The sequence below is a fragment of the Pristiophorus japonicus genome, chromosome 1, assembly GCF_044704955.1.
Source record: "Pristiophorus japonicus isolate sPriJap1 chromosome 1, sPriJap1.hap1, whole genome shotgun sequence".
NCBI lineage: Eukaryota > Metazoa > Chordata > Chondrichthyes > Pristiophoridae > Pristiophorus > Pristiophorus japonicus.
Window position 1 is genome coordinate 121919511 of NC_091977.1, and position 20845 is coordinate 121940355.

Genomic DNA, 20845 nt, shown 5'->3' on the forward strand with positions numbered 1-20845 from the left:
GCACATACTACAGTCTGAAATATTCACACTTCTTTAATATCTTGCATGAAAAGAGTGGAGATAATCTTACACCTGGACTTAAAAAAAGGGTTTATTCAACATCTTCGAGAGGTGGGCACCGGAGGGACTGGAGTGCATCATCACGCCCGGCAACCAAATTTTAATTTGATTTTACGTTTTAAAGTTTAATTTGTTTTAATTGCCAGTGCTTTTAGTGTCCCCCTTCCCTTTTATAGGGGGCACTGGGGAAAAATTGTGATTTTAGTGCCCAAAAAAAAACCCCAAAAAAAGAAAAACACAAAAAAAAACAAATAAAAAGGAAAAAAAGGGCCTTGTAAATGTCTGGTGTGTCACCCAGTTCGGGTAGCACAGTTTAATGTTTTGTTTTACAGATAAACTCTAAAAGAGTTTCAACATCTTTAAGTGAGGACATAGATAATAGGTTTCTTCTACCCAGCTATTCATATTGAGGAATATTCTGATTGCAATGGAGGGATACAAGCTTATGAGTAAACAATCAACCAATTACCGTCCCATCAGTCTACTCTCAATCATTAGTAAATTGATGGAAGGTGTCGTCGACAGCACTATCAAGTGGCACTTACTTAACAAACACTGCTCACCGATGCTCAGTTTGTTCCTCCAGGACCACTCAACACTAGACCTCATTTAAGCTTTGATCCAAACATGGACAAAAGAGCTGAATTCAGGAAGTGAGGTGAGAGTGGCTGCCCTTGACATCAAGGCAGTATTTGACTGAGTGTGGCATCAATGAACCCTAGTAAAATTGAACTCAATTTGAAACTGGGGAAAACTCTCCACTGGTTGACTAGTAGAACAAAGGAAGATGATTATGGTTGTTGGAGGCCAATCATCTCAGCCCCAGGACATCGCTGCAGGAGTTCCTCAGGGCAGTGTCCTAAGCCCAACCATTTTCAGCTGCTTCATCAATAACATTCCCTCCATCATAGGGTCAGAAGTGGGGATGTTCACTGATGATTGCACAGTGTTCAGTTCCATTCGCAACTCCTCAGAAAATGAAGCAGTCCATGTCCACATGTAACAAGATATGGACAACATTCAAGCTTGGGCTGATAAGTGGCAAGTACCATTCGCGCCACACAAGTTGTCAGGCAATGACTATCTCCAACAAGAGATAGCCTAACCTCCTCCCCTTGACTACAATGGCATTACCATAAATAAAAGCAAATTATTATTTAAATGGGGAGCGATCACAAAATGCTGCAACACAGAGGGACCTGGGGGTCCTTGTATATGAAACACAAAAAGTTAGCATGCAGGTACAGCAAGTAATCAGGAAGGCAAATGGAATGTTGGCTTTTATTGCAAGGGGGATAGAGTATAAAAGTAGAGAAGTCCTGCCACAACTGTACAGGGTGTGGGTGAGATCACACCTGGAGTACTGCGTACAGTTTTGGTCTTTTTATTTAAAGAGGGATATACTTGCATTGGAGGCAGTTCAAAGAAGGTTCACGAGATTGATTCCTGAGATGAGGGGATTGTCCTGTGAAGAAAGGTTGAGCAGGTTGGGCCTATACACATTGGAGTTTAGAAGACTGAGAGGCGATCTTATTGAAATGTATAAGATTCTGAGGGGGCTTAACAGATTAGATGCAGAGAGGATGTTTCCCCTCGTAGGGGAATCTAGAACTAGGGGGCATAGTTTCAGAATAATGGGTCACCCAATTAAAACAGAAATGAGGAAGAATTTATTCTTTCAGAGGGTCGTGAATCTTTGGAATTCTCTACCCCAGAGAGCTGTGGAGGCTGGATCATTGAATACATTGCTGGAGTTCTTTGAGGATGTAATGAGCAGAGTGGATAAGGGGGAACCAGTGGATGTGGTGTATTTGGATTTCAGAAGGCATTCGATAAAGTGCCACATAAAAGGTTACTGCACAAGATAAATGTTCACAGGGTTGGGGGTAATATATTAGCACGGATAGAGGATTGGCTAACTAACAGAAAACAGAGAGTCGGGATAAATGGGTCATTTTCCAGTTGGCAAACAGTAACTAGTGGGGTGCCGCAGGGATCGGTGTTGGGGCCTCAACTATTTACAAACTATATTGATGAAGGGATCGAATGTAATGTAGCCAAGTTTGCTGATGATACAAAGATGGATTGGAAAGAAAATTGTCAGGAGGACACAAAAAATCTGCAAAGGGATATAGACAGGCTAAGTGAGTAGGCAAAAATTTGGCAGATAGAGTATAATGTGGGAAAATGTGAGGTTATCCAATTTGGTAGAAAAAATAGAAAAGCAAATTATAATTTAAATGGAGAAAAATTGCGAAGTGCTGCAGTACAGAGGGACCTGGGGGTTCTTGTGCATGAAACACAAAAAGTTAGTATGCAGGTACAGCAAGTAATCAGGAAGGCAAATGGAATGTTGGCCTTTATTGCAAGGAGGATAGAGTATAAAAGCAGATAAGTCCTGTTACAACTGTACAGGGTATTGGTGAGGCCACACCTGGAGTACTGCGTACAGTTTTGGTCTCCGTACTTAAGGAAGGATATACTTGCATTGGAGGCTTTTCAGAGAAGGTTCACTAGGTTGATTCCGGAAATGAGGGGGTTGACTTATGAAAACAGGTTGAGTAGGTTGTGCCTATACTCATTGGAGTTCAGAAGGATGAGAGGTGATCTTATTGAAACATATAAGATAATGAGGGAGTGCGACAAGGTGGATGGAAAGAGGATATTTCCACTCGTAGAGGCAACTAAAACTAGGGGAGTCTCAGAATAAGACTGAAATAAGAAGGAATTTATTCTTTCAGAGGGTTGTAAATCTATGGAATTCTCTGCATCAGAGAGCTGTTGAGGCTGGGTCATTGAATATATTTAAGGCAAAGATGGGCAGATTTTTGAGCGATAAGGGAATAAAGGTTTATGGGGACTGGACAGGGAAGTGGAGCTGAGTCCATGATCAGATCAGCCATGATCTTATTAAATGGTGGAGCAGGCTCAACGGGCCAGGTGGCCTACTCCTGCTCCTATTTCTTATGTTCTTATGCTCTTATGTTCTTATATTTAAAGTGGAGATAGACAGATTTCTGAACAATAAGGGAGTCAAAGGTTATGGGGAGAAGGCAGAAAAGTGGAGTTGAGGCCAAGATCTGATCAGCCATGATCTTATTGAATGGTGGAGCAGGCTCGAGGGGCCAGATGGCCTACTCCTGCTCCTATTTCTTAGGTTCTTATGTTCTTATTTACCATAGTTGAATCTTCCACCATCGATATCCTGGGGTCACCATTGACCAGAAACTTAACTGGACGAGTCACATAAATACTGTGGCTACAAGAGCATGTCAGAAGTATCCTGACTCCTCAAAGCCTTTCCAACATCTTTAAGGTACAAGACAGGAGTGTGATAGAATACTCTCCAATTGCCTGGATGAGTGCAGCTCCAAAAACACTCAAGAAGCTTGACACCATCCAGGGCAAAGCAGTCCGTTTGATTTGCATCTCATCCACCACCTTAAACATTCACTCCCTCCACCACCAGCGCTCCGTGGCTGCAGTGTGTACCATCTACAAGATGCACTGTAGAAACTCGCCAAGGCTTCTTCAACAGCACTTCCCAAATCTGCGATCTCTACCTTCCAAAAGAACAAGGGCAGTAGGTGTATGGGAACATCACCACCTCCACGATTCTCTCCAAGTTCCATACCATCCTGACTTGGAAATATATCGCTGTTCCTGAGTCAAAATCCTGGAACTCCCTAACAGCACTGTGGGAATACCTTCACCACAGGGATGCCAGCTTTCCAAGAGGCACCTCACCTCCACCTTCTCAAGGACAATTAAAGATGGACAATAAATGCTGGCCTTGCCAGCGATGTCAATACACTGTGAATGATTTAAAAAAAAATGTTACAGTCTTGGCAGCAGTCGATTTCTTCCAGCATTTACTAAAATGCTGCCCTCCAATTGCAAGAATGCCATCAAGGACACCCTCCAAAGTAAATGTAATGGTATCTATGCATTGGTAGCACCAAGACTGCCCTTGAGGATTTTGACTGGTGTCACTGGCAGTTATGCACTGACCGCAGTAGGTTAATCAATGGCATCCAGCAGCAGGTAGCTTACATCAGTAAGACAAAGGTCCTCTGCCAGCCTGTCCTCGCCGCACAGCATTGCGCCCCAGAAAACAAGATCCACGGTGCGGCCCTGGACAATGCAGACCACTTCCCTTATCTCGGGAGCCTCCTATCAACAAGAGCAGACATTGATGACGAGATCCAACACTGACTTCAGTGCTCCAGTGCAGCCTTCGGCTGCCTGATGAAAAGAGTGTTCGAAGACCAGGCCCTCAAAACTGCCACCAAGCTCATGGTCTATAGGGCTGTAGTAATACCTGCCCTCCTGTATGACTCAGAAACATGGACCATGTACAGTAGACACCTCAAGTCGCTGGCGTACCACCAGCGATATCTCCGCAAGATTCTACAAATCCCCTGCGAGGACAGACACACCAACGTTAGCGTCCTCGACCAGGCCAACATCCCCAGCATTGAAGTACTGACCACACTTGATCAGCTCCGCTGGGCAGGCCACATAGTTCGCATGCCAGACACGAGACTCCCAAAGCAAGCGCTCTACTCTGAACTCCTTCACGGCAAACGAGTCAAAGGTAGGCAGCAGAAACGTTACTGATAAAGTGCAACATCCCCCCTGACACCTGGGAATCCCTGGCCAAAGACCGCCCTAAGTGGAGGAAGTGCATCCGAGAGGGTGCTGAGCATCTCGAGTCTCGTCGCCGAGAGCATGCAGAAGTCAAGCGCAGGCTGCGGAAAGAGCGTGCAGCAAACTGGTCCCACCCACCCCTTCCCACGACTACTTGTCCCACCTGTGTCAGAGACTGTGGTTCTCGGATTGGACTGTACAGCCACCAAGAACTCATGTTAAGAGTGGAAGCAACTCTTCCTCGATTCTGAGGGACTGCCTATGATGATGATGATGACGAGGTTACATTTATTGCCTTTGTAACTGTTGGTCGGGTTGTGGTGGGTCGGCCTCTCAACCCGCCTACACATACCATAAAATCACCACATTTCCCTGACAGGTCTGAACTACTGCATTTACTGCTCTATTACTGGCGGTGTAAGCATGAAATAACAATTGGAAGTGCTATTTCAAGGGGCACTCACCTGCAAGTACTCAGATCATTGATATCTGTATGCAATTGGCCTGACTAGATTTTTTCACAAGTTTTTCCATTGGAATTCATTGATTTTAAGTATTCTTCTGCTTCAAAACCTTCAAGAGGCTTTAGGCTCAAGATATCAGTCATTTTGGCCATTCTACTCTGGTTGGAGAAAGAGGAGCAGATTTATAAATCCTAATAAGAACAACAAGATCTACTGATATCAGCAACTTTAGATACATGCAAATTAATGCAAACTTTATAGGTGATCCCTGAGGCTTTCTGGCATGCAACATTTTGGCCCATGGTCAAAAGCTTGGGCAGCCCTAACATAGAAAACATAGAAACATAGAAAATAGGTGCAGGAGTAGGCCATTCGGCCCTTCGAGCCTGCACCGCCATTCCCCAATGAGTTCATGGCTGAACATGTAACTTCAGTACCCCATTCCTGCTTTCTCGCCATACCCCTTGATCCCCCTAGTAGTAAGGACTACATCTAACTCCTTTTTGAATATATTTAGTGAATTGGCCTCAACAACTTTCTGTGGTAGAGAATTCCACAGGTTCACCACTCTCTGGGTGAAGAAGTTTCTCCTCATCTCGGTCCTAAATGGCTTACCCCTTATCCTTAGACTGTGAACCCTGGTTCTGGACTTCCCCAACATTGGGAACATTCTTCCTGCATCTACCCTGTCTAAACCCGTCAGAATTTTAAATGTTTCTATGAGATCCCCTCTCATGCTTCTGAACTCAAGTGAATACAAGCCCAGTTGATCCAGTCTTTCTTGATATGTCAGTCCCGCCATCCCGGGAATCAGTCTGGTGAACCTTCGCTGCACTCCCTCAATAGCAAGAATGTCCTTCCTCAAGTTAGGAGACCAAAACTGTACACAATACTCCAGGTGTGGCCTCACCAAGGCCCTGTACAACTGTAGCAACACCTCCCTGCCCCTGTACTCAAATCCCCTCGCTATGAAGGCTAACATGCCATTTGCTTTCTTAACCGCCTGCTGTACATGCATGCCAACCTTCAATGACTGATGTACCATGACACCCAGGTCTCGTTGCACCTCCCCTTTTCCTAATCTGTCACCATTCAGATAATAGTCTGTCTCTCTGTTTTTACCACCAAAGTGGATAACCTCACATTTATCCACATTATACTTCATCTGCCATGCATTTGCCCACTCACCTAACCTATCCAAGTCAGTCTGCAGCCTCATAGCATCCTCCTCGCAGCTCACACTGCCACCCAACTTAGTGTCATCCGCAAATTTGGAGATACTACATTTAATCCCCTCGTCTAAATCATTAATGTACAATGTAAACAGCTGGGGTCCCAGCACAGAACCTTGCGGTACCCCACTAGTCACTGTCTGCCATTCTGAAAAGTACCCATTTACTCCTACTCTTTGCTTCCTGTCTGACAACCAGTTCTCAATCCATGTCAGCACACTACCCCCAATCCCATGTGCTTTAACTTTGCACATTAATCTCTTGTGTGGGACCTTGTCGAAAGCCTTCTGAAAGTGCAAATATACCACATCAATTGGTTCTCCCTTGTCCACTCTACTGGAAACATCCTCAAAAAATTCCAGAAGATTTGTCAAGCATGATTTCCCTTTCACAAATCCATGCTGACTTGGACCTATCATGTCACCTCTTTCCAAATGCGCTGCTGTGACATCCTTAATAATTGATTCCATCATTTTACCCACTATCGATGTCAGGCTGACCGGTCTATAATTCCCTGTTTTCTCTCTCCCTCCTTTTTTAAAAAGTGGGGTTACATTGGCTACCCTCCACTCGATAGGAACTGATCCAGAGTCTATGGAATGTTGGAAAATAACTGTCAATGCATCCGCTATTCCAAGGCCACCTCCTTAAGTATTCTGGGATGCAGTCCATCAGGCCCTGGGGATTTATCGGCCTTCAATCCCATCAATTTCCCCAACACAATTTCCCGACTAATAAGGATTTCCCTCAGTTCCTCCTCCTTACTAGACCCTCTGACCCCTTTTATATCCGGAAGGTTGTTTGTGTCCTCCTTAGTGAATACCGTAAAGGTCCTTTAAAATCTCCTGGTTATTAATGGTAGGCGGGTAAGATCATTAATCTTATGGCACTGAATAGCATGCAGAGGATCATGGACATAGCACAATACCATCTCCACTTCCTTCCACTCTGCTTGGCTAGATCTCCTAGTTCACCTGCTTTCTGCATCTGAAAACAGGACCTCTCTCTCATCTTGCTCTGTGCCAGCAGCACTTGTATTGGTGCCTTTAAACATTTGGGGACTCTGCACCTTGCACCTGAATTGTCAGACTTTTTACAATGTCTTGCCCCTCCCTATCTCTGTAACCCCTTCAGTTCTACAACCCTCCAAGGTCTCTGCATTCCTCCAATTTCAGCCTCTTGCGTAGCCCCAATATTCATCGCTCCACCATTGGCAGCCGTACATTCAGCTGCGTTGCCCTAAGCTCTGGAATTCCCCCCCTAAACCTCTTCACCTGCCTAGCTCTCGCTCCTCCTTAAAATCTACCTATTTGACCAAGCTTTGGGCCTTTTGCCCTCATATCCCCTTATGTGGCTCGGTGTCAAAATGTGTTTGATAATGCACCTGTGCAGCATATTGGAACATTCTACTATGTTAAAAGTGTTGTATAAATGAAAGTTGTTGCTGTCTGATCAAATATTTGAATTAGTTTAAGTGACAACTGTATTCTTTTTCTCTTTCTAGTTACGGGATAATTAACATAAGAATGTCGCATTTTTAAATTAGGAATTTCTAGATATGTAAGATAGGATAGGATCATTAATGTTATGGCACGCCTTCAACTGACTAGGCCATAAACTCTGGAATTCCCTCTCTAAACCTCTCTCCTGTCTCTCCTACTTTCAGACGCTCCATAAAAATTACCTGTTTGACCAAGATTTTGGTCATTTGCCTTAATATCTCCTTATGTGGCTTGGTGTCAAATTTTGTTTGATAACGCTTCTGAGAAGCGCTTTCAGACGTTTTACTACATTAAAGGTGCTATATAAATACAAGTTGGTATTGTCCAATCAAGTATTTTAATTAGGTTAAGCAACAACTGTGTTCTTTTTCTCTTTCTAGTTATGGGATAATTAACATAAGAATGTTGCATTTTTAAATTAGGAATTTCTAGACATGTTGGCGATGCAGTAAGAGATCACACTTCCCCGTATTTACGAAAAATCTGCATAATAGGAATTACCCCCTGGGGAGTCATAGAAAACCGCCAAGATTTGATAGGACAAGATGTAAGTAACCTGTGTCTGACGATCAAGCCATTCTTTTTTATAATAAAGCAGTGTTTGTGACAATAATTCACTTAACTATAATTAATACAATCTTGATTTATTCGTTCTTGGGATGTGGGGGTCGCTGGCAAGGCTGGCATTTATTATTGCATATCCCGTATTGCCCTTGAGAAACTGATGGTGAGCCACCTTCTTGAGCCGCTGCAGTCCATGTTGTTATACTTTGTAGAAATTGAGTGGTTTGCTAGGCCATTTCAGAGGGCAGTCAACGACATTGCTGTGGGCCTGGATTCACATATAGGCCAGACTGGGTAAGGGCGGCAGATTAACCTTCCCGAAAGGGCATTAGTGAACCAGGTGGGTTTTTACGACAATCTGATAGCTTCATGGCCACCATTACTGATACCAGCTTTTAATTCCCGATTTATTTAATTAACTGAATTTAATTCCCCAGCTGTCGTGGTGGGATTTGAACTCACATCTCTGGATCATTTGTCCAGGCCCCCGGATTACTAGTTCAGTAACATAATCACTATGCTACTGTATCTGATATGCTTATACTGACAACTGCCACAAATACGGACCTAAAAATGAATCAAAACCACTCCATAAAATGAACAGTGAATATATACATTTTTAAAAGAAACACCCAAGAGTATGTGCTTTTTCAACTAATGCAACTGATACACTTAGATTCGCTGTAATCCAGATAGCTTATAAAGAACCAGGGATAGTTTATGTGAAATTGATTTGCACTCAGCTTGCACAATCCTTTTGAAACCATCTGTAGTATGTAGACTCACCCGACTTCAGCTTCACACTGGCAGCAGTATAACTACAATCAATGCAAAGATACATCTTTAATCTTGAAAATCAAAGTGTTAAATGTGCTTTAGCATCCATTACACTGCATTTTAAGGTTTGGATTTTGTAAACAGGCAGCAACACAGACAGCTCTTCACTAATTTTGAAAGTTTCACTAACATTGGGCTACTATTGAGTGAAGCATTGTGCATGTATTTAAAATACATGCTGCCGCATAACATTGTTTAATGGTGGCTGCTTTAACTTAAAGTATTGTCAACAAAAATCTCTATGTTATAGGAATTTTGGACAGTTTGCATGCAATAAAATACTGAAGATTTTGTAATGTTTTTAAGCTGGTTGTGTATAATGTATTTCCTTAGGTAGTGTGTCCCTACCAGACGCTTGGTAATCCCCTGAGCAAGCTGACCAGTTTAAATAGCAAGCATTCACACTTCATCCTGGTAGATGATGGGACTGTTGGCAAATACAGGAATGAAATGAAGCTAAGAAGAAACCTGGAAAAATACATTGCACTTCAGAAAATCCATACTCGTAAGTACACGCAGACAATTACTATGCTGGTGTTTGTGGAGAAGGTGAGTCCTCCCTTTTCTAGCTCCAAAAACTGCACTCACATGTAGGGGCCCATTTTCCTGACCATTGACTCTGAGGAACACTCAATTCCCTGGGTGCAAAGGCCAGAAATCCTTTTGCCTGGTCTCCACTCAATTTATGTTGCCCCCGGATATTGCAAGCTTTCCTGAGGCAGAGAGTGGAGGTGAGTGGGGTGGGGGTGGGGTGGGGGGCGGGGAAGTGGCGGTGCGGGTAGTGTAGGTGTGGGGGGTGGGTGTGGGGATCGGTGTGCAGGGTTTGGGGATGTGGTGAACATTCCTTTCCTCACACTTCATTTTCCTGTGGCAGGGCAGCTTAGTTCCATGGATTGCACATCCTATGGCATGTGAGAAATCCTGGATGCTTTGCGCAGCCGGGATGACCACGTGTGCAGGAGGTGTCTCGAGCTGCACCAACTTGAGCTCCGTGTTTTGGAGCTTGAGTGGCGGCTGGAGTCACTGCGGTGCATCCGTGAGACTGAGAGCAATGTGGATAGCACATTTCTAGAGATGGTCACCCCACAGCTTAAGAGTATGCAGGCAGATAGGGATTGGTAACCCCTGGACAGAAGAGGAGGACTAGGCAGGTAGTGCAGGAGTCCGCTGAGTCCATCTCGCTCTCCAACCGCTACTCTGTTCTGAGTAGCGGTGGGGGCGATGGTGGCTCTGGGGAGTGCAGCCAGAGCCAAGTCCACGGCACCACGGGTGGCTCAGCTGCACAGTGGGGGAGGAAGAAGAATGGAAGAGCTGTAGGGGATTCGATAGTCGGGAGCAGACAGGTGTTTCTGCGGCCGCAGACGTGACTCCAGGATGGTATGTTACCTCCCTGGTGCCAGAGTCAAGGATCTCACTGAGTGGCTGCAGGGAATTCTGGGGAGAGAGGGTGAACGAACAGCCAGAGGCCGTGGTCCACATCGGTACCAATGACATAGGTAGGAAGAGGGATGAGATCCTGCAGGTAGAGTTTAGGGAGCTAGGAGAAAGATTAAAAAGCAGGACCTCAAAGATAGTAATCTCCGGATTACTCCCAGTGCCACGAGCTAGTGAGTACAGAAATAGGATAGAGCAGATGAATACATGGCTAGAGAGATGGTGCAGGCGGGAGGGCTTTAGTTTCCTGAGGCATTGGGACCACTTCTGGGGAAGGCGGGATCTGTACAAGCCGGACGGGTTGCACCTCAATGGAGCCGGGACCAATATCCTCACGGGAGGGTTTGCTAGTGCTGTTGAGGAGGGTTTAAACTAGCTTGGCAGCGGGATGGGAACCTGAAAATAGATTCAGTAGGGAGGGGAGGAAAGCTGGAACTAGAAAGCAAAAATAAAGAAAGTGTCTTTGAAGGAGAGAGGAAATAAGCAGGATGGGTAAAAAAACAAATTTAAAGGCACTTTGTCTAAATGCACGTAGCATTTGTAACAAAATAGATGAGTTGACATCACAAATTGAGACAAATGGGTCTGATCTGATATTCATTACAGAGACGTGGTTGCAAGGTGACCAGGACTGGGAATTAAATATTCAGGGGTAGTTGACAATCTGGAAGGACAGACAGAAAGGAAAAGGGGGTGGGGTAGCTCTATTGATAAAATGGAATCACTGCAACAGTGAGAAACGATATTGGCTCAAATGATCAGGCTGTTGAAACAGTTTGGGTGGAGATAAGGAATAATAAAGGGGAAAAAAATCACTGGTGGGTGTAGTCTATAGGCCCCCTATCAGTAACAACTCTGTTAGTTGGGAGTATAAACCAGGAAATAATGGGGGTTTGTAAAAAGAGAACAGCAATAATCATCATCATCATAGGCAGTCCCTCGGAATCGAGGAAGACTTGCTTCGACTCCCAAAGTGAGTTCTTTGATGGCTGAACAGTCCGATACAAGAGCCACAGACCCTGTTACAGGTGGGACAGACATTTGTCGAGGGAAGGGGTCGGTGGGGCTGGTTTGCCGCGCGTTCCTTCCGCTGCCTGCGCTTGGCCTCTTCATACTCTTTGCGTTGAGACTCGAAGAGCTCGACGCCCTCCTGGATGTACTTTCTCCACCTCGGGCGGTCTTTGGCCAGGGTCTCCCAGGTGTCAGTGGTGATGTCGCACTTTACCAGCGAGGCTTTGAGGGTGTCCTTATATCGTTTCCGCTGTCCTCCTTTGGCTCGTTTACCATGAAGGAGCTCCGTATAAGGCATTTGCTTAGGGAGTCTCGTATCTGGCATGCGTACTATGTGGCCTGCTCAGTGAAGCTGATCGATTGTGGTCAGTGCTTCAATACAGGGGATGTTAGCCTGTTCGAGTACACTGATGTTGGTGCGCCTGTCCTCCCAGGGGATTTGCAGGACCTTGCGGAGACATCATTGGTGATATATTTCCAGTGACTTGAGGTGCCTTCTATACATCGTCCATGCCTCAGATCCATACAGGAGCGTGAATATTACTACAGCCTTGTAGACCATGAGTTTGGTGGTAGATTTCAGGGCCTGGTCTTCAAACACTGTTTTCTTCAGGCGGCCGAAGGCTACACTGGCACACTGGAGGCGATGCTGAGTCTTTGCATCAATGCCTGCCTTTGTTGATAAGAGGCTCCCGAGGTATGGGAAATGGTCCACATTGTCCAGGGCCGCGCCATGGATCTTAATGATTGGAGGGCAGTGCTGTGCGGCGGTGACAGGCTGGTGGAGGACCTTTGTCTTACTGATGTTAAGCGTAAGGCCCATGCTTTCATAAGCCTCAGTGAATACATTGACTATATCCTGGAGTTCGGCCTCTGAATGTGCACAGACGCAGGCGTCGTCCGCATAATGCAGCTTAACGACAGAGGTTGGGGTGATCTTTGACCTGGCCTGGAGGTGGCGTAGGTTAAACAGCTTCCCACTGGTTTTGTAGTTTAGCTCCATTCCAGCGGGGAACTTGTTGATTGTGAGGTGGAGCATGGTGGCGAGGAAGATTGAGACGAAGGTTGTAGCGATAATGCAGCCCTGTTTGACCCCGGTCCGGACGTGGATTGGGTCTGTAATGGATCCGTTGGTAAGGATCATGGCCTGCATGTCATCATGAAGCAGGCGAAGGATGTTGACAAACTTTTGGGGACATCCGAAATGGAGGAGGACACTCCATAGACCCTCACGGTTGACAGTGTCAAAGGCCGTTGTAAGATTGAAAAAGGCCATGTATAAGGGCTGGTGCTGCTCCCTGCATTTTTCCTGCAACTATCGCGCTGCAAAGATCATGTCTGTTGTGCCCTGTAGGGGAAGAAATCCACATTGTGATCCCGGGAGGAGCTCCTTGGCCACAGAGAGAAGACGATTGAGGAGAACTCGAGCGACAACTTTCCCAGTGGCTGAAAGCTGGGAGATTCCCCTGTGGTTGCCGCAGTCGGACTTGTCCCTATTTTTAAAAATGGTCACAATCACTGCATCTCTCAGATCTCCCAGCATGCTCTCCTCCCTCCAGATGAGAGATGAGGTCATGTATCCGCGCCAACAGCGCCTCTCCGCCATATTTTAGCACCTCAGCAGGGATTCCATCCGCATCCGTAGCCTTGTTATTCTTAAGCTGTTTTATGGCTTTGCCTACCTTGTGCAACATTGGGGTTTCACTGAGGTGGTGGCAGGTCGCATGCTGCGGGATGGAATCGAGAACACTCGAGTCAAAGGCAGAGTCTCGATTGAGGAGATCTTCAAAGTGCTCCTTCCCTCGGTGTCCTTGATGAGTGTTTCCCCATTCTTGGTCAGGAGTGGGGTGGGGCCTTGGGAGTTTGGACCATAGGTGGACATGACTGCATCCTCGCATATCGTGGCTGTCGACGAGTTGTTGTAGCTCCTGTGCTTTCGCCATCCACTACCTGTTCTTTAGGTCCTGAGTTTTTTGTTGGACCTGAGCCTTGAGCCGTCTGTAATGTTGTTTTGCAGCTCCCGAGTTGGGCTGTTGCTTGAGGCACAGAAATGCTTTGCGCTTGTGATCTATTAGTTCTTGATCTGCTGATCATTTTCATCAAACCAGTCCTGATGTTTTCTGGTTGAGTGACCAAGTGTCTCTTCACAGGCACTGGTTATAGAGACCTGGAGGGCAGACCAAGCGCTATGGGGATTCAGCATCTCAGGGTCAACAAGGCACGCCAGATTGGCTGTGAGGCGTTGGCTGTATAGGGCTGTCTTAGCTGGGTCTCTAAGTGCCCCGGCATTAACTTTTTTGCGGAACTGCTTCTGCTGTTCCCTCTGCTTTGGGGCAATGTTAATGTTGATGATGGATTGGATTAGGCAGTGGTCTGTCCCGCAGTCATCAGCTCCTGTCATGGGGCGGGTGATGCGCACATCCTTGCGATCCCTGGCTCGGATGATGACATAGTCAAGCAGGTGGCAGGGTTTGGAGTGAGGGTGTTGCCACGATGCCTTGTATTTGTCCCTCTGGTGGAACAAGGTGTTGGTGATGAGGAGTTCATGTTCTAGACATTTTGTCAGGAGTAGGGTACAGCTGGAGTTGGCTTTCCCTACCCCCTCTCTGCCAATCACGCCTCCCCAGAGGGCTGTATCTTTGCCAATCCTGGCATTAAAATCACGCAGGAGGATCAATTTGTTGCCCGTGGGGACGTGGGAGAAGGATGTCTCGAGGTTGGAATAAAATCCCTCTTTAGCCTCATCCGTTGCATCGAGTGTGGGGGCGTACGCATTGATGACTGTGGCACATTGGTTCCGAGATAGGGTGATACGGAGAGTCATGAAGCGTAGGTTAACCCCACAGGGGGGGTCTTTGAGGTGGCCAACCAGCTCATTCTTGACGGCAAAGTCGACTCCATGAAAGCGGCGTTCTGCCTCTGGTTTCCCTTTCCAGAAGAAGATGTAACCTCCATGTTCTTTCAGCTGGCCTTCCCCTGCCCGCCGGGTCTCGCTTAGGGCGGCGATGTCAATGTCAAAACGCCTGCGTTCCCAGGCAACTATGGCGATGCGGCGTTCTGGTCTTTTGCTGTTGGGATTATCCATGAGGGTCCTGACGTTCCAGGTCCAGAACTTCATACTGATGAAGTGGAAGATGCCTGTACGTGAGTTCTTTTAACGTGGGGCGGCCGCTGCACATCGGCAACCGCACAGGCTTAGCTGAGCAAGGTCTTGGTCCAGTGGCTAGGGGGTCCAAGACAATTGGAGACCAGGCACAGCTCGATAAGCCGAATTGCCTACGGCGAAGTGTTGGCCGCAAGCTCAGCGCCGGGTAGCACCATTGATGGTAGATGGCCCGAGGCTAGGTTGGGGGGCAGGCATTAGGAAGGTGACTTACAAAGTTATTTTAAAAGTTAAAAGTTGATAAAAATTCCCAATTTATTTCAAGAGTTTCTCAGGGTTGTTAAAAAGCAATAATCATGGGTGATTTTAACCTCCATATTGATTGGACAAATCAAATTGGTCAGGGTAGCCTTGAGGAAGATTTCATAGAGTGCATAAGGGATGGGTTCCTTGAGCAGTATGTAACGGAACCAACCAGGGGGCAGACTATCTTAGATCTGATCCTGTGTAATGAAACAGGATTAATAAACAATCTCCTTGTAAAGGATCCCCTTGGAATGAGTGATCATAGCATTATTGAATTTCAAATTCAGATGGAGGGTGAGAAAGTTGGATCTCTAACCAGCGTACTAAGCTTAAATAAAGGAGACTATGAAGGCATGAGGGCTGAGTGGCTAAAGTGGGCTGGGAAAATAGATTAAAGTGTAGGAAGGTTGATGAACAGTGGTGTACATTTAAGGAGATATTTCACAACTCTCAAGAAAAATATATTCTAGTGAGGAGGAAAGGGCGTAAGAGAAAAGATAGCCAACCATGGCTAACTAAAGAAATAAAGGACTGTATCCAATTAAAAACAAGGGCATACAATGTGGCCAAAACTAGTGGGAGGACAGAAGATTGGGAAGCTTTTAAATGCCAACAAAGAATGACTAAAAAAATTATTAAGAAAGGGAAGATAGACGATGAAAGTAAACTAGCACAAAATATAAAAACAGATAGTAAGAGTTTCTATAGGTATATAAAAAGGAAAAGAGTGGCTAGAGTAAATGTTGGTCCTTTAGAGGCCAACATTTAGAGTTTCTGCCATGGAGATGGCAGAATCTCTGAACAAATATTTTGTATCAGTCTTTACAGTAGAAGACACTAATAATATTCCAACAGTGGATAGTCAAGGGGCTATGGGGGAGAGGAACTTAACACAATCACAATCACTAAGGAGGTGGTACTCAGTAAGATAATGGGACTAAAGGCGGATAAATCCCCTGGACCTAATGGCTTGCATCCTCGGGTCTTAAGAGAAGTAGCGGCAGGAATAATGAAGGCATTGGTTGTAATTTATCAAAATTCCTTGGATTCTGGAGAGGTCCTAGCAGATTGGAAAACTGCAAATGTAATGCCCCTATTTAAAAAAGGAGGCAGACAAAAAGCAGGAAACTATAGGCTAGTTAGCCTAATCTCTGTGGTTGGGAAGATGTTGGAGTCCATTATTACAGAAGCAGTAGTAGGACATTTGGAAAAGCAAAATTCGGTCAGGCAGAGTCAGCATGGATTTATGAAGGGGAAGTCATGTTTGACAAATTTGCTAGAATTCTTTGAGGATGTAGCGAACAGAGTGGATAAAGGGGAACCAGTGGATGTGGTGTATTTGGACTTCCAGAAGGCATTTGACAAGGTGCCACATAAAAGGTTACTGAACAAGATAAAAGTTCACGGGGTTGGGGATAATATATTAGCATGGATAGAGGATTGCCTAATGAACAGAAAACAAAGAGTAGGGATAAATGGTTCATTCTCGGGTTGGCAATCAGTAACTAGTGGGGTGCCGCAGGGATCAGTGCTGGGACCCCAACTATTTACAATCTATATTAACGACTTGGAAGAAGGGTCTGGGTGTAACGTAGCCAAGTTTGCCGATGATACAAAGATGGGAGGAAAAGCAATGTGTGAGGAGGACACACAAAATCTGCAAAAGGACATAGACAGGCTAAGTGAGTGGGCAAAGATTTTGCAGATGGAGTATAATGTTGGAAAGTGTGAGGTCATGCACTTTGGCAGAAAAAAAATCAAAGAGCAAGTTATTATTTAAATGGAGAAAGATTGCAAAGTGCTACAGTACAGCGGGACCTAGGGGTACTTGTGCATGAAACACAAAAGATTAGTATGCAGGTACAGCAAGTGATCAGGAAGACCAATGGAATCTTGGCCTTTATTGCAAAGGGGATGGAGTATAAAAGCAGGGAACTCTCCTACAGTTGTACAGGGTATTGGTGAGGCCACACCTGGAATACTGCGTGCAGTTTTGGTTTCTATATTTACGAAAGGATATATTTGCTCTGGAGGCAGTTCAGAGAAGGTTCACAAGTTTGATTCCAGAGATGATGGGGTTGAATTATGAGGAAAGGTTGAGTAGGTTGGGCCTCTACTCATTGGAATTCAGAAGAATGAGAGGTGATCTTATCGAAATGTATAAGATTATGAGGGGGCTTGACAAGGTGGATGCAGAGAGGATGTTTCCACTGATAGGGGAGACTAGAACTAGAGGGCATGATCTTAAAATAAGGGGCCGCCCATTTAAAACTGAGATGAAGAGAAATTCCTTCTCTGAGGGTTGTAAATCTGTGGAATTCGATGCCTCAGAGAGCTGTGGAAGCTGGGACATTGAATAAATTTAAGACAGAAATAGACAGATTCTTAAACAATAAGGGAATAAGGGGTTATGGGGAGCGGGCAGGGAAGTGGACCTGAGTCCATGATCAAATCAGCCATGAGCATATTAAATGGCGGAGCAGGCTCGAGGGGTGGTATGGTCTTCTCCTGCTCCTATTTCTTATGTTCTTATATAACGTTCAGAGTGCTCATCGCCGCAGGGGTGTGCAATAAAACATGGTAGCACCATAAATGAGGTGAGATGGGGTGTGACTAGCCTCCTGCCTTTCTTTACCAATGTAGAGTTCACTGATCACCCCACTGTAAGGGTGCCCATGAAATGTGACACTATGGGCTATCTCTGGATCATTTCTGATCAGATGGTCTGGCAGAGTCCCAAGTACAGGCTGACGATATTTGGTAAATATTTTCTTTGAAGGTTAACAGGCTCATAAGATGTTTTGATGCAATAGGGATCTTCCTTTTTTCCAACATAGGGATGGGCCAAGGTGTCCCTGTGGTGGGGCTGGTGATCGAAGGTGGTCCCAATGTCATCCTGACGGTGTGGGAATATGTAAGGGATGCCTCCCCTGTGCCTGTCGTTGTGTGTGAGGGAACAGGCAGGGCGGCTGATCTCCTGGCTTTTGCTCATAAACATACTGCAGATGGTGGGTATGTTCCTTGTTCTTTTATATATTTATATACAGTGAGTATCAGGATACTTGGGGTTTATATTATATAACAACAGTGTTGTTCATGCCATGTCGGGATTAATTTCAGGGCTACTGTTTTGCAGTGACTGAATAGGTCAAACCGATTTTTATTAAAATGGCATTCTGAAATTTTTGCTGTTGCTTTGATTATTGAATGCCACATGTCTTGCAATAAAACCGTGAAAACTATAAATCAGTGGCCTTTATTTTCTATATAGAGATATTTTTTTACATATATATATTTAATTTTTATACAATACTAATTTTAAAGCTGAGAATACACAGAAAAGTGGCATGCAAGATGTAGCAGTTGGAGTTAGATATCTGGGGTAAGACTTTTGTTAATTTTAAGGCCGCAGTGCTTAAATTGTGTGCATGTGTGTGTGGGGTGGGGGTGAGGAGGCAGGCGGCAGGGGATGGAGGCCGGAAGATACCAGGAGGAAAGGCAGGGACCTGGTACAGCAGCAGGATATAAAATCTTTTTGAAAAGGCGCTTAGAGCATTGGAGGAACAGGTAACCTAGACAATTAGGATGACAGCAAGACTGAAGAAACAAGTGGTAGGTTCAGGGAGTGAGGTTTTTATGTCTACATAATAGAGATATGAAACAGGAGGGCCAGGCTGGTTGGGGTCGGATGTCAAGGATATGATACTCACTTTGAGAAAGGGGTGGCTGTGACAGTGATTCTTATCTCCTCGAACCCCAGGACTCCTTTGCATTGCAGAGTTTAATGACCACACCAGATCAATCAAGATAAGCTTCCTGCTCCCTCGACCCGTACTTATAGTCTCTTTATATGTCTGGCACTCCTTCATTCATTACCCTCATGGTGCCACAGGAATCAGAGGTGAAGATTTGATCTGACTGTGGGGAGTGGAGCCATCGCACAGGTCAGCCCCTGACTCTCGGGCCTGTGGAGTCAGATCTCTGAAGTCCTTCTCTGTAAAGAGCATCACAATCACATGGAGGCACTGAGGACCAAATTGGAGGATTTAGGGACTCCGATGTGAATATAAATAATTAAAGTAGGGCACGATGCACAAATAGACTCCAAGAGCATCCAAGTACAAATATTGGGGCTCCTATTTGAGTTATAAGTAATTAATGTGTGGTTTTAGTTTTGAAAATAAATAACAAATATTGGTCTGGCTGGAGGCAGAGGACGGTTTGGTAACCAAAAAGAATCAAACAACATCTTTCCAAAACAATATTTAAACTTAAAAAGTTACTAAATATTAACTTATCTGAACTAATTAAAAAAAATCAAAGGGGTGTCAAAGAAGAGATAGCAGAGCAAGTTGTCTCTGTGCAGCCACCTGATGAGCAGAGCAGTATTACAGGCTGTCATATTATTGGGAAAATCCCATTAAAACCTTGACAGGACAGCAAAAGTGGATACAATTAACATTGAAAATTCTATAGCCCCTATTGATAATGTTTTTTATATTTGTTCCTGGGATGTAGGCCTCATTGGCAAGGCCAGCAGTTATTGCCCATCCCTAATTGCCCTTGAGAAGGTGGTGATGAGCAGCCTTCTTGAACCGCTGTAGTCCACAGTGCTGTTGGGGAGTGAGTTCCAGGATTATGACCCAGAGACGATGAAGGAACGGCGATATATTTCCAAGTCAGGGTAAAGTGTAACTCGGAGGTGGTAATTCCTGCTAGGTGTCCTTCTAGGTGGCAGAGGTCGTGGGTTTGGGAGGTGCTGTCGAAGATACCTTGGTGAGTTGCTGCAGTGCATCTTGTAGATGGTACACACTGCAGCCACGATATGCCAGTGGTGGATAACAGGCTTCCCCATGGTGCAGAGCGCTATCGACTGCACCCATGTGGCTTTTGGTTGCCGCATAATCTTGCTGAGATATTCCATAACCATTTACTTAATGTGTAGGCGGTGTGTGACCATCCCCAGCGATTTCCCAATGCCAATGCCTGCTATCCTGCTAGTAGTCATGACGCCTTCATCCTATGTAAGTCCGGTGTGCCAGCAATCTTTCAGCCACCACATCAAACCTGAAGATGGCTGCTCGGAGACAAAGGCCCTGATATTGGTGGCCTTACCGCCGACTGCCGACGAGTTTTCCTGCCGTTTTCCTCTCCCTCTCAGTTTCCACTTGGGCTGGAGCAGGTTGGAGGGGAGCACCGCCGGGAACCGCCCGCTGACGTCCTCTGGCGGCCAAGTTGCGTAAGTGGCCTCCCACCCACCGAGATGCCAGATTGGTTCGGGTGGAGGTCGGCGCCAGCAGGGGGAAGGACCGCTGCGAGGAAGCTGTTCTTACCCCGGCGGTAGGTATGAAGACCTGCAAAAGAAGGTTAGTGAATGTTATGTCTCAAATAAAGCAATGTGACTGAGTACTGTAGACTTGAATAAGTGTGACCTTAGTCTCTTTATTCTGACTCCAGAGTCCTGGCACAGCATGGGAGGCCTGCTAAAATACAGTGCTCCCAAGGGATGCTGGGATGCCTTGGGACTCCAACAGATGCGCTCTCTGGTGGCAGTAGGATGGTGGTTACAAGGTGTTGCATACATAACATCACTCCCCCCTCCCCCCCCCCCCCCCCCCGCCAAAGTCAATAGTACATGTATTTACAGGGTAAGACGATCTGGGGCTTTCCGCTCCGTAGTCG

The 20845-nt window shown here is 45.6% G+C and overlaps 1 protein-coding gene across 1 annotated transcript in view; it reads left to right on the forward strand.

Moving 5' to 3' along the window:
* Positions 1-20845, forward strand: part of trpm6 (transient receptor potential cation channel, subfamily M, member 6) — a 238131-nt gene that overhangs the window by 17882 nt on the left and 199404 nt on the right. The window contains exons 7-9 of the mRNA XM_070867525.1: positions 8331-8455; positions 9643-9814; positions 18001-18175. Of these exons, the coding sequence (XP_070723626.1) occupies positions 8331-8455; positions 9643-9814; positions 18001-18175 (472 nt within the window). The remainder of the gene's footprint in view (positions 1-8330; positions 8456-9642; positions 9815-18000; positions 18176-20845) is intronic.